The following is a 13,213-nucleotide window of genomic DNA, read 5'->3' on the forward strand; positions in this document are numbered from 1 at the left end:
GCTCTCAGCACTGTGGCTCCACTTCTAAGGTATAGCCCTGGAGCTCTTTCATGCAAATAGCAACAGAAAGGGGGCTACAGAGATCCAGTATTCCTTAGCACCACACACAGAAATCCTCTATTCAACAAGGTGAACAAGATATTTGATCTTATTATGTAGACTTGATTAGGAGTATGTTCTCTTGAACTGAGTAAATATGCAAAGGACTGGTCTACATCGGTCAAGGGCCTATCCACACTTACAGCACCATGAAGCCACTTTAAATCCCATGGCACCCTGGCATTTGCAGTTCAGGGAGGGACATTTAGAGTTCTCAGTCAGAGCGTTCTAATGCCTCAGTAGACTACAAATCCCAGGACACCATAGGATGCAGCCAAAACAAGTGAATACAATTTTGTTTGCTTATTGTTTTCTCCCAACTTTCACTGGGGTCCTGGGCCCCTAGCATGAGCGAATGTGGAGGGAGAACTGTGAGAGGATGAAGCAGAGAAGAGAAAAAAACTTTTTACTCTAGAAAGTGTCAAGAAGATGAAAAATAATAAAGACAGAGAGCAGACAAGCTAAGATGAATTGCATCTTGCAAGGTAAAAACAAAGAAGTTGAAATAAAATGGAAACAGAAATGTGGCTGGTGAATGTTAAAGAGGGAGAAGCATTCTTTTCACATTATTATGGTTCTTTTTAAGACTGTCATTGTATAAGAGAAATCCCTCCCTATCTATTTCCTCTATAAGTCTATATTGTCCCATGCAATTATCCTTGAAGTGAGTGTTTTAGCAATATATTATATGTGTTGCCTCACTTTGCCTCAGGGCAGATAGCAGCAGCAAGGGAAAACCTTCACAACTGCAAATGTAAATTAAGGGATGTAGGCTTAAGGCTTATTTCAAAGTGATGCTCATGGCTTCCCAAAGAAGAATCAATCTTACATATGCATTTCAGTTAATAAAAGCCAAGTGTAGATAGAGAAAGATAATCAAATAGATAAGAGTGCAACTCTTTACTCCACTGGGCTATTTTCTCTTCTGTAAAGAAATATTTTAGATGAAAATTAAATGGTCTGTCTATATGTTCAGAAAAGTTGCATTAAAATGACATTAGAGTATGACATCTTTTCTAAATCATTATTGGCCTGTCTTTAATCTAACTCTGTGTAGCAAAGGGCTACACAGCAATTCCGGGCATTAGTGGATGAAAAAGATTCCCTCAGTCTGGGATCAACACAGCTTTGGATGTCTTGTTGGACATTCATAGAATCATAGAGTTGGAAGAGACCTCGTGAGCCATCCAGCCCAACCCCCTGCCAAGAAGCAGGAAAATTGCATTCAAAGCACCCCCAACAGATGGAAGGCTCCATTCCCGTTGGCTCTGCTATATTTCTTAGTGATCTTTGATGCAAGCAACAGAGGGTGTCTATCTGAGGTGCATAAACTGATACAGGGCCAGGGGCACCATTTTACAACAAAGCAACCCTCAAAAGATGGTCCATGAGAATTATGAATAAACTTCTTCACATTGGAACCCCTTCACACTGGTGTTTACATGAAACTACTGGGCAAGGACAATCAAGGATTTTTGGGTTAGCTATGACCAATGCCATTCAGTTTTTCCCTCTAATTCTCAGAAAGCTATGAAAGTATTAAATTAATCTCTGGTTGCAGCAAAGGGCTAACAAGTGGAGGGTTGATGCAGATAAGACGGACCCTTTCCTGCCAGTACTAATGTTGATGTGGGGTTTAGAGGCACAGACTGTTCTAGTTAGGGCAGTGGTTCTCAACCTGTGGGTCCCCAGGTTTGGGCTACAAATTCCAGAAATACCAGACAGCTTACCAGCTGTTAGGATTTCTGGGAGTTGAAGCCCAAAAATTCTGGGGACCCAGAGGTTAAGAAGCACTGGGTTAGGGTCACACATTACCCTTAGAGGATTAAGCTGACAATCAGGGCATGCTCCTGGACCCAAAACCGATCTGTGATGCTCAGTGGCTAATATTCGAAGGCTTTCATGGCTGGAATCACTGGGTTGTTGTAGGTTTTTTCAGGCTATATGGCCATGTTCTAGAGGCATTCTCTCCTGACGTTTCGCCTGCATCTATGGCAAGTATCCTCAGAGGTTGTGAGGATTTTTCCACTGTCTAAACTGAACATGCTTTTTCCCTTGAGGGTTAATGTTTTTTCACTTACCCTTGCTGGAATCACTAGATTGTCAATGCCTATCAAGTCTTTTTTCAGTTCATGCAGTTTCTGGAAGTTTTCCATTTTGAGCATACTGCTGTGAAGCTGAGCCACCATTTCTGAGATCTCTGCCAGTGCAGCTGTCAAGTGAAGGACAAAACAATAAAGCAGAAAAAGAGGTGTAAACTGATCGTATTGGAGATATATTCCATTGGTCCCACACTAGCAGTACCCTTAAAATTCTGCATTTTAGTTCCAGTGACAGAAAACTACTGCCGAAGCAGGATGCAAATCCATAGGGGGAAAAGATGCAAAATACTGCTACTGCAATCGACACAACTTTGACACGATCCAGATGGAACCATTGTATATGAACAAGGGAAGGTTTATCCTGACTCCAAGAACTTATTCCCTTAGACCTCTCCTCACACTTGGGAGGAAGCAGCAGAAGCAGCAAAAACACAACTATATGGGAACCAAATAAACACTTTATCCAGGTTGCAAAGCTACAAAATAATCTTAACTTCCTCATCTTGCAATTTTTAACTTCCAATATTGCACTTCAGATAATACAGTACACACATTTCCTGGCATTTGTAAAATAAAAATTATACAATATTTTGGACCTGTTGCTTTTTTAAATTTAAAAGTTCAAATTTTAGCTATTCTTTTTTTTCAACCAGCCAACACATTAGTCTGGCTGACTGCCCAGAAATATCATAAGGAGCTTGAAAGATAACGTCCACAAACAATGATTTGTTGGTACTGTGTGTTCTTGTTTTAAATCTCTTCCTGGAGTGAATCTAAGGAATCCATTTGATTGGTGAGTCTTGGCTCCTATTAACATCAATGAAGCCGAAGAAATTATCCTGCTGTAGTCAGGCACAAATTAACAGGCATTTCTTCATTTTGGATGGTTGCTCAGCTTTTTTCAAAATGCAAGCAAAATGGGAGACACACATACCTGAAAGAAACTCCCAATGAAATTTTGCAGAAGTGTAGCTATGGAGGAGCAAAAGGAAAACACTGACTCTCCAAATAAAAATTCTGCCCTTCCAATGAAATTTTCATTCAGCATTTTAATTTCTAGCATTCCCAAGAATAAGGTATTGAAAATCGTTCACACAAAGAATTCTTACATTTGTGTGTGTTTGTATACCCTTTGTTACTCTGCCTGCTTTTCCCCCAGGATGCTTAAAGTGTATTTCCAAATGCTCAACTAGAGTTTTACATTACTGCAAAGCTAGAAATGTGGGGACTGGAGGAGAATTTCATGGGGCCAGATAATTCATTCCATAACTGTGCATTGAAGTGTTACTATTAAGGATTCAATCATCTGGTCTCTTCACACATATCTTAAACTCCACTGATCCTATCTCCTGGAACAAGTGGCTTCCAAATCCTATTGGATTTACAGAGGAGAACATCATGCAGGAAGTTGATACCAAGCCCCGACTTCAGATTACCTTCTCATGGTGCATATTTTCTGGGCCCAATCCACACTGCCATATAATGCAGTTAGAAAACTGCATTATATGTCCAGTGCAGACTCATATAATGCAGTTCAATGTCGTTCAGCTGCATTATATGAGTCTACACTGATCATGTAATGCAATTTCAAACAGATGGGGTTTGGGCTTCAATGAGCAATCAGGCTTCAATGACACAAATTTGCATGCAACTTGTGATTTGGACCTGAGAGATGTGGCTATCCCACATGAGGAAAATCTTCCCTGATATCCCCTTACCTCTGGAATCCCTGAAGTCCACATAATTTGGTGGATAATGTTTGCAGAGCCTTTCCATTATCTGCTTGTAGTGCATAAGCCGGTGCAGAGGCCTGAGAAGAAAAGTATTGAGGGGCAAATAGCAGACTTTCTGCATCTCAAAGTCTCTGCATAAGGCTTCCAGCTTGCGAGAGTTTTTGATTCCATTTTCCAGCTCAACCAGAACTTCACTGTGTTTCCGCAAATGAATTGTCAGGTGCTAGAAATTGAGAGAGAGAAATTGAGATTGGGGTAGGTTGAGAGAGAGATGAGCACACATAATTAAATGTTTTCTTGTTGTCTGTTCTTTAAATTAGGGGATTAGGGCAATTTACAGTAAAACAGTTCTTGGACCGGGCTGTGGCAGTTAGTTAGTAGCCAGCTGCATTAAATCACTACTGACCGAGAGGTCATGAGTTCACAGCCAGTCTGGGTGGGAGTAAGCTCATGACCATTAATAGTCTAACTTGCTGTTGACCTATGCAGTCCGAAAGACAGTTGCATCTGTCAAGTAGGAAATTTAGGTACTGCTTTATGCGGGGAAGCTAATTTAACTAATTTTTGACACCATAAAACCTTCCAGCAGTGTACATAAGAATGAAGACCCAGTGTCACAAATGGATGATGAAGTGGCGGCTCCCCCTGTGGCTGGAATCGAGCATACCCTCATGAAGTCGAAAAGCTGGAATGTTAAATTGCCTCTATGATCGTTTATATATGTTGTATGTCTAATGGCGGGGTGAGAAGGGCAGAATATAAATACTGTAAAGGAATAAATAAATATGAGTCTCATATTCTGCCAGCTTTTTCAAAGGTTGATCTCTGTTATGTGAAGATGTTTTGTGCATTTTGCTCAACCTATGAGGCAAAAGAGTTATTAAAACGTTACGTCTACCATATGGATGACTTGGTGGATATCCTATGCCTGGATCCAGGCAGGAGGTTTCATTCTTGTTGGTTCTGCTATATTTCTTAGTGGTCTTCAATGCTCTCAATCAAAAGTATGTTTCTGGAGAAACCATGATATGGCGTTCTGATGTCCAATTAACTTCTAAAGTAACATTTTTCCTGAAAGTAACTTTCCTAGCTCTGCTCTTGGGTTAGCAGCAGGGGTAAGCAACTGTGGAGAGGACTGAGACAATTTTTGTCCCCTGCACCACCCCTATATTTCAGCACACCAATAGTAACAACGTATCATTGGCCAATTTTCAGGCTTTGCCTTTGGATTTTTGGGAGGATTAAGGGGCAGTGAAAGAGAATGGAAACATCCAGACTGTGACTGATTCTGGGTTGTTTTTGGTTGTTATTTGGGTAAAAAAACTGCTCCAAAATTAGTCAGATTTTAAAAAATAATTAGGGTCCTGGGGTGTACTTTGGGGTCTCAAAGCACATTGTCTTTGCAATACTTTGCCCTGCACCGGCTTTTTAGCATATACTTTCAGTCAGAATGGTGACGATTTTAGTAATCACATCCCCTTATGATGTCTTGGACTCTTCCTCTGCAAAAACCCCGCTTGATCCAATTCCTTGGTTTGCTTTTGTCTAGTTAATATTGATGGAGAGTATTTATACAGAAAACCTGTATGCTTGCCTGTGTGAACATGGGCCCACTATTTCCACTCACCTACAGCAGGGTTTAAAGGCTCAACATAATTCATACCTTCATACTCTGAATGTTCTTCAGCATAATGTCCCCAATTCTTTGGTAATCTCCTTTCAAGTGGGCATTAGAGCGGCCTTCCCTGCCAGCAACAGAATTATCCATGTCAGTCAGGCATTATAACCATATCCTTACTCAGAGAGATAGAGAGGGAAAATACACACATAAAAGGAAAACTCCAATTTCTCCATGCAACTATTTAGAATTAATCTTTTTTAATGCACTACTAATTCCCACATGGAGTAGAAGCTTTGTTTTATCTCTCTCCATCTTGTATGAGTACGTATAATAAGACCATATGTTTTATAACCGTCTTATATTTTGAAGACAGATAGGTTGAGGAGTTACAAGCTACAGAAAAGCTGAGAGGTAAGGACAAAAGTAATAGGCTGCCTGTGCAAGATATATAACACCATTTATGATATTCTGTACTAGAGGACTAGAAAACAAAAAGAATTCAGAAAACAAAAACAGAGAAAGAGGACTGACAAAAACCAAACTGTGAATCAAGACATTAAAATACTTTTAATGTCTTAATTCACTGCTCCAGTCTACAGTATCCTGGGATAGTCTTAAAGAATAACATTTGAAACTAGAGATGGACAAGTTTTTGGGGCTCTCTTCAGACAACAATAGTTGTTTGAAACCCATCTAAGGGAAACTAAGAATGAATTGTCCTTGCCACAGAAGTCCAAAAAGAACTCCCTCCTCTTTGATTGTCTGCATGAAGGCATGGCAATGAGGAGAGATGTTTCTCTACTTCCTTCCTATGTTGATCTCCTGATATGCCTTGCACTACTCTGTTCTGAAGATACAATACTGATGGGAACTGGGACTCTTTCCAAGGACTTGATTATTAAGGGTGCCAAATGCCAAATGCCCCTTATCATATGGGGTGTTCTTTACATGATGGCAAGAAATCTTTTATTTTTCATACAAGATGTCTCTAAATTCCTGTATTTTGTGGTGGAAGCTCTTATTTGTTTATTTGTTACATATATATCAATTCCCTCTCTCAAAATATATGCATCACATTATGAATGTGCTCAATATGCTGATTTTATACAGAAACACATGTTAGGTTAACTGAAATCAACACTTATTTATTATTATTTATTATTTATGATATTTATAGCCTGCCTTTCTCGGCTATACAGTGACTCAAGGCGGGTTACAGGTTGGCACAAATTCAATGCCATACATTCATAAAAGAGCAATTAAAAACAATCAACATAACAATATAAAAACATATATAAAAGCCAATAAAACATGTTGTCTCCAGTGTCATCCTGTTAGATGACACCGGAGAATACATTCCATTTGGTATTAGGTAGAACACAAATCTGTTCGTATCTATTTCCTAATTATGAACCCAGCATGTCATGAATTTTGGGTGCTATTTTACAAAACTGGTAGCCAGGTACTCCATTTACCTAGCACCCAAAATATTTGAAATAATTAAGTAACATATTTAAGTTATTGGCATCTTCTGAAGAAAACCTACATTTTAATGTTGACCACAACAAATAAAACAAATGCAAGAAGGTAGCATTATCCTACATCACCTCACAGCCCAAGTCAGGACGTAAAACAGTTTACTGGGGAAATTCAAGATTGTAAAAGCTATATTTTTGTAATAAAAACAAAAGCAAAATCTAGGAAGTGTTTTACTCTTCTTTGGTTACAATTTAATTGTCTTCTTTTAAAAGAATACCTCTTTGCCCAAGTTGAAATTCCAACTGTAGCAATTTATAATGCAGTATTTTGAGAAAGGGGACATGGAAGGAGCTGTTCAAGAAACAGCAAGCCCTACTTTCCCTTGGGCACACAAAAGTAGTTGTGCACTTTTTTGGATCCTGGTATATTTCTCAGTTATTTCAGCAGGGTCACTCTCCAAACACATTGTTTGGCTTTCCAGGTGTATTTGAACTGGAGCTCCCGGCACTGCTGCTAGGGCTGCTGGATATTTCAGTCCAAAAAACTCTGTTTAAATCAGCACATTTCCCAAGTGGTCTGGAATAGAAAAGTCTTGAGAATCTTTATCTTAAGAATAAGGCTATTCAGGCACTTCCTTGGGCCCTTATTTACATTTGCATACAACACCCATATTACATAGCTGTTTTATTCTATTTTTTTCAGCCCAAGGGGAAAAACATTTCAAACATCCCAAAAAGAAACAGCGACAGTTATCTCTGCACAACAGGCATTCCCAAAATATCCACAAGCAAGTGACTGTGTTAAACTGTGTTATATTCATTTTACGTGGACCAGAGCAGTCAAATAGCTGTTTTTTCAGTTTCCCTACAATTATATCCCAAAATGCTCTCCTCAAATACTCTCATAAAGGTAAGTAAGGGCTTAGTTACACTGACCACTTAGTTCGCGATCAGTCCGGAGCAGCCCAGTAGCCTAGCCTTAAATACCATCACTGACTATAGTTTGATCAAAAGAAACCAGAGCAGAAGGGAAAATGTTTGACATGTTGATTCTTCAAATATGTACACAAGACCTCATGCACTGCTATTTGTAAATCCTACAAAAGCTCTATTGTATCTGTTTCTGCAGGCTGAGAGAGTTCCTGTCCACAGAAACAGAATTTAAAGACATGCCTCCAATGAAAACAGAGTGAGACATTGTTTCCCCATTTTCACAATGTTCTCATAAAATGGGAAACAGACACTCTCTGAGAACTATTTTCTGAACTGAATCCAGCTCTTATGACCCCAAACCTGCCTTTTTCTTCCATATTCCACATTAACTACTTAGCTATAGGTGCATAACTAAGTAATGTCTCCTTGTTTGTTGCCACCAAACTATTTATCAGGCAGCGGCCACACCAATAGATGGAGGTCTGTTAATCTGGCAATTTGAATTCAGGAGGATGATACTTCCACCCTCCGACTGACTTCAAATGAGGCGATGACAAGGATTTTGGGCAGAGCCCTGCTATAGGTTATTGCTTGGATGGCTGCAGGAGTGCATGGACACATCTTCTTGTACCATCAACTGAGTGGACATCTTCCTTTTGATGTGGCCACTAACTTTTAAGGTAGATTTGAGAGGGCATTGCAATTATGGAAAGATTGGGGCAACTGCAACCATATAGTGTTTGGGAACATAGAGGAGTTACATATCTAGGTTACAAATCTATATCTGCCACACTGAATGCCACCGATTTCCCTTTGCCTCTGCCAAGGCATATTTTAGTGAAAGGAAATGGCTATTCAATACAAAGGTGGCACAGGGCAGTGTAATTTAAGGTGCACTAAAGTATTGTTTATTTATACTTTGATTTTTAACTAAAACATAAAAAACACAATGTCAGATAAAAAATGTTGGAAAAATGTCCTTGTAATCCTGGTAAAGATAAGTAAAGATCTGATGTGATGAAATCAGAAAAGAAGGCTGAGAGGAGACATGATGGTCATGTATAAATATGTGAGGGGAAGTCATAGGGAGGAGGGAGCAAGCTTGTTTTCTGCTGCCCTGGAGACTAGGACGTGGAGAAATGGCTTCACACTACAGGAAAGGAAATCCCACCTGAACATGAGGAAGAACTTTCTAACTGTGAGACCTGTTCAGCAGTGGGACTTTCTGCCCTGGAGTGTGGTGGCAGCTCTGTCTTTGAAAGCTTCTAAACAGAGGCTGGATGGCCATCTGTTGGGGGTGCTTTGAATGCATTTTTCCTGCTTCTTGGCAGAATGGGGTTGGACTGGATGGACGACAAGGTCTCTTCCAACTCTATGATTCTATGAAATCATGCTTTGCAATCACACACATATTTCACATGCCTCAAAATCAGAAGTGGCAATTTCCATATAGCATTTCAGCTGCTCTGTAATTGGGAATTGCTAGGAACTGTACTTCACAGCAATAAGTCCACTACCTACTTATTTGATTACACCAAGGGCATGTCAAAACAAAATAGTTGGCATTTTTGTTTTTGTAACATTGATGTTTCTTAGGCAGTTCTCATTGAAATTAGTATAAGGCTGGCCATCAGCAACAACACCTTCAATAAACTTTCAGGGTGCAGGACATACAGTGTTTGGGAGCTCTTTCCCCCCTCCCTCCCTCCCTCCCTCCCTCTCTCTAAACTTTCAACAGCTAGAAGACTACACAACAGCATTTAGCCCAGCACACTGACTCTTCCTGGTCAGCCGAAGTCCTCCCAAACCAAGATGAACGTATCTTCGGCCCTCCAGATATTCAACTTTCAGAAGTGCCAAGTAGACCAGCAGCTAACAGTGAAGAACTTTGGAAGCTCCAACACAAAACATATTGTGCCGTCGCACCTGGGGGCTATAGCTCTTAGTGAAAGAGGCATGGACATGACATCTTTCCCCAGGGGATTGCTTCTTGCTCTCCTTTAGGAAACTGGAACTCCCAAAGACCAAAACACTGTAGATAACTCAAAATAGGTTTTATTGTTCACAAAGAGCTATCTCTTTAAGGCAATAAGTTGGAAGTTTCAAAGGGGTGAAGGAAAATGTACATTACGGTCATGTACATCTCTGGTTGTCTTGGGTCCAAGGAGTTTTGCAGCTGAGAAGCTTTTCCAGGTCCCTCTTTCTCAATGGCTGTAAATGCTGGAGCAATCCACAACCCCAGTCCAAATGGCCTATGTTTGAAGACACAGGGTCTTCCTCTGGTGCCAAAAGAACTGGTTTAAAGGTGCTTGAGACTTCCCAATGTCATTCAGGTTGGTCTGAACATGAAGCATAAGTCTCAAGGGTAAAAACCTCAGAACTGGTGCTGAGAGGTAATTTAATCAGGGGCTTTTAGAGCCAAGTCTCTTACTCACATCCATCTGGTAGAAAATCTGATGGTGGAATAAAAAAAGGAAGCACTCCCCTCCTCTAGGAAGAGGTGGAGCCAAACAATTGAGCTGAAAAAGCAATTCAACTGGTGCAAACAACACTGATTGACAGCTATAAATAACCAATCAAGCCAACTATAATAAGCAGGGTAAAAAGACAGGATTAAGCATAATACAACAGTTTAAATCTTGCAACTAACAGTTCTGCACATAGGTGGCGCCACTCGCGCCGTCACACATATGGAGGGTGAAAGATTCCCAGATCCCACCATAGTAAACCTTGACATCCTTTTTATCTTCTCCAGGCCTCCTTGCAATCAGAGTTGCCCTGGAGCAGCTCAGGTAGCTGCTGACTATTTTCATGTTAAAGCTACTCTGCAACTTACTTGATTGCTGGGTTGCATACAAAAAGTTATGTTAAATGAGCCAATTACTTTAAAAAGTGCCTACATCTCAATAGCCAAAATGACCCTTCCCTTACAGAACATTTAGACATCAACTCAGGAAAAGAAAACGTTTGCACTCCACAAAACCAAGGATTACAGACCATGATATTAAATGACTATACCATGAAATTTCTTTTTTTAACAATCAGCAATAATTTATTTTGGTTCCAAATATTGCTTTTGTCATGGCAATAATAAAACTCAATCTCAGTAAGGCCAAACATCTGATCACCACTTGTCTCTGCATTTGATAGGAAATCGTAATACATCTGTGGTATCTTTACATCTGTAATACATCTGTGGTATCTGTGGTCTCCAGAAGTCCGCGACATTGTTCAGGAGACGGCAACAAAGTATGTTCCAAAGAAAAAGAAAACCAAGAAGGCAAAATGGTTGTCTGCTGAGACACTGGAAGTAGCCCAAGAAAGGAGGAAAGCAAAAGGAAACAGGGATAAGGGGAGATATGCTCAGTTAAATGCACAATTCCAGAGGTTAGCCAGAAGAGATAAGGAACTATTTTTAAATAAGCAATGCATGGAAGTGGAAGAAGACAACAGAATAGGAAGGACAAGAGACCTCTTCCAGAAAATTAGAAACATTGGAGGTAAATTTCAGGCAAAAATTGGTATGATAAGAAACAAAGATGGCAGGGACCTAACAGAAGCTGAAGAGATCAAGAGAAGGTGGCGAGACTATACAGAAGATCTGTATAGGAAGGATAATAATATCGAGGATAGTTATGACGGTGTGGTGAATGAATTAGAACCAGACATCCTGAGGAGTGAGGTGGAATGGGCCTTAAGAAGCATTGCTAACAACAAGGCAGCAGGAGACGACGGGATCCCAGCTGAACTGTTTAAAATCTTAAAAGATGATGCTGTCAAGGTGATGCATGCCATTTGCCAGCAAATATGGAAAACACAAGAATGGCCATCAGACTGGAAAAAATCAACTTATATCCCCATACCAAAAAAGGGAAATGCGAAAGACTGCTCAAACTTCCGTACAGTGGCCCTTATTTCTCATGCCAGTAAGGTAATGCTCAAGATCCTGCAAGGAAGACTCCAGCAATACATGGAGCGAGAGTTGCCAGATGTTCAAGCTGGGTTTAGAAAAGGCAGAGGAACGAGAGACCAGATTGCCAATATCCGCTGGATAATGGAGAAAGGCAGGGAGTTTCAGAAAAACATCTTCTTCTGCTTCATTGACTATTCTAAAGCCTTTGACTGTGTGGATCATAATAAATTGTGGCAAGTTCTTAGTGGGATGGGCATTCCAAGCCACCTTGTCTCTCTCCTGAGGAATCTGTACAAGAACCAAGTAGCAACAGTCAGAACTGACCACGGAACAACAGACTGGTTCAAGATTGGGAAAGGTGTACGGCAAGGCTGCATACTCTCACCCAACCTTTTTAACTTGTATGCAGAACACATCATGCGATGTGCGGGGCTGGATGAATGCAAAGCTGGGGTGAAAATTGCTGGAAGAAACATTAACAACCTCAGATATGCAGATGACACCACTCTGATGGCCGAAAGTGAGGAGGAGCTGAGGAGCCTTCTAATCAAGGTGAAAGAAGAAAGCGCAAAAGCCGGGTTGCAGCTAAACATCAAAAAAACCAAGATTATGGCAACAAGAATGATTGACAACTGGAAAATAGAGGGAGAAACCGTGGAGGCCGTGACAGACTTTGTATTTCTAGGTGCAAAGATTACTGCAGATGCAGACTGTAGCCAGGAAATCAGAAGACGCTTACTTCTTGGGAGGAGAGCAATGTCCAGTCTCGATAAAATAGTTAAGAGTAGAGACATCAGACTGGCAACAAAGATCCGCCTAGTCAAAGCCATGGTATTCCCTGTAGTAACCTACGGATGTGAGAGCTGGACCTTAGGGAAGGCTGAGCGAAGGAAGATCGATGCTTTTGAACTGTGGTGTTGGAGGAAAGTTCTGAGAGTGCCTTGGACTGCGAGAAGATCCAACCAGTCCATCCTCCAGGAAATAAAGCCCGACTGCTCACTGGAGGGAAAGATACTAGAGACAAAGTTGAAGTACTTTGGCCACATCATGAGGAGACAGGAAAGCCTAGAGAAGACAATTATGCTGGGGAAAGTGGAAGGCAAAAGGAAGAGGGGCCGACCAAGGGCAAGATGGATGGATGGCATCCTTGAAGTGACTGGACTGACCTTGAGGGAGCTGGGGGTGGTAACGGCCGACAGGGAGCTTTGGCGTGGGCTGGTCCATGAGGTCACGAAGAGTCGGAGACGACTGAACGAATGAACAACAACAATCTTTACAAGAAAACTAGTTTCCAAATACAGGAAGAGGTCTGTCAAGGCAGATGTGTTCAAAGA

General features: G+C 40.8%; 1 protein-coding gene across 4 annotated transcripts in view; it reads right to left on the bottom strand.

The window, feature by feature from the left end:
- FARP1 (FERM, ARH/RhoGEF and pleckstrin domain protein 1) overlaps positions 1 to 13,213 on the bottom strand; it is a 243,091-nt gene that overhangs the window by 18,577 nt on the left and 211,301 nt on the right. For all 4 annotated transcript variants that reach the window (XM_060769525.2, XM_060769523.2, XM_060769526.2 and 1 more), the window contains exons 17-19: positions 5,598 to 5,679; positions 3,920 to 4,157; positions 2,181 to 2,311 (exon numbers count right to left, since the gene is read on the bottom strand). In XM_060769525.2, coding sequence (XP_060625508.2) covers positions 2,181 to 2,311; positions 3,920 to 4,157; positions 5,598 to 5,679 — 451 coding nt within the window. The remainder of the gene's footprint in view (positions 1 to 2,180; positions 2,312 to 3,919; positions 4,158 to 5,597; positions 5,680 to 13,213) is intronic.

Source organism: Anolis sagrei, chromosome 3 (genome assembly GCF_037176765.1).
Source record: "Anolis sagrei isolate rAnoSag1 chromosome 3, rAnoSag1.mat, whole genome shotgun sequence".
NCBI lineage: Eukaryota > Metazoa > Chordata > Lepidosauria > Squamata > Dactyloidae > Anolis > Anolis sagrei.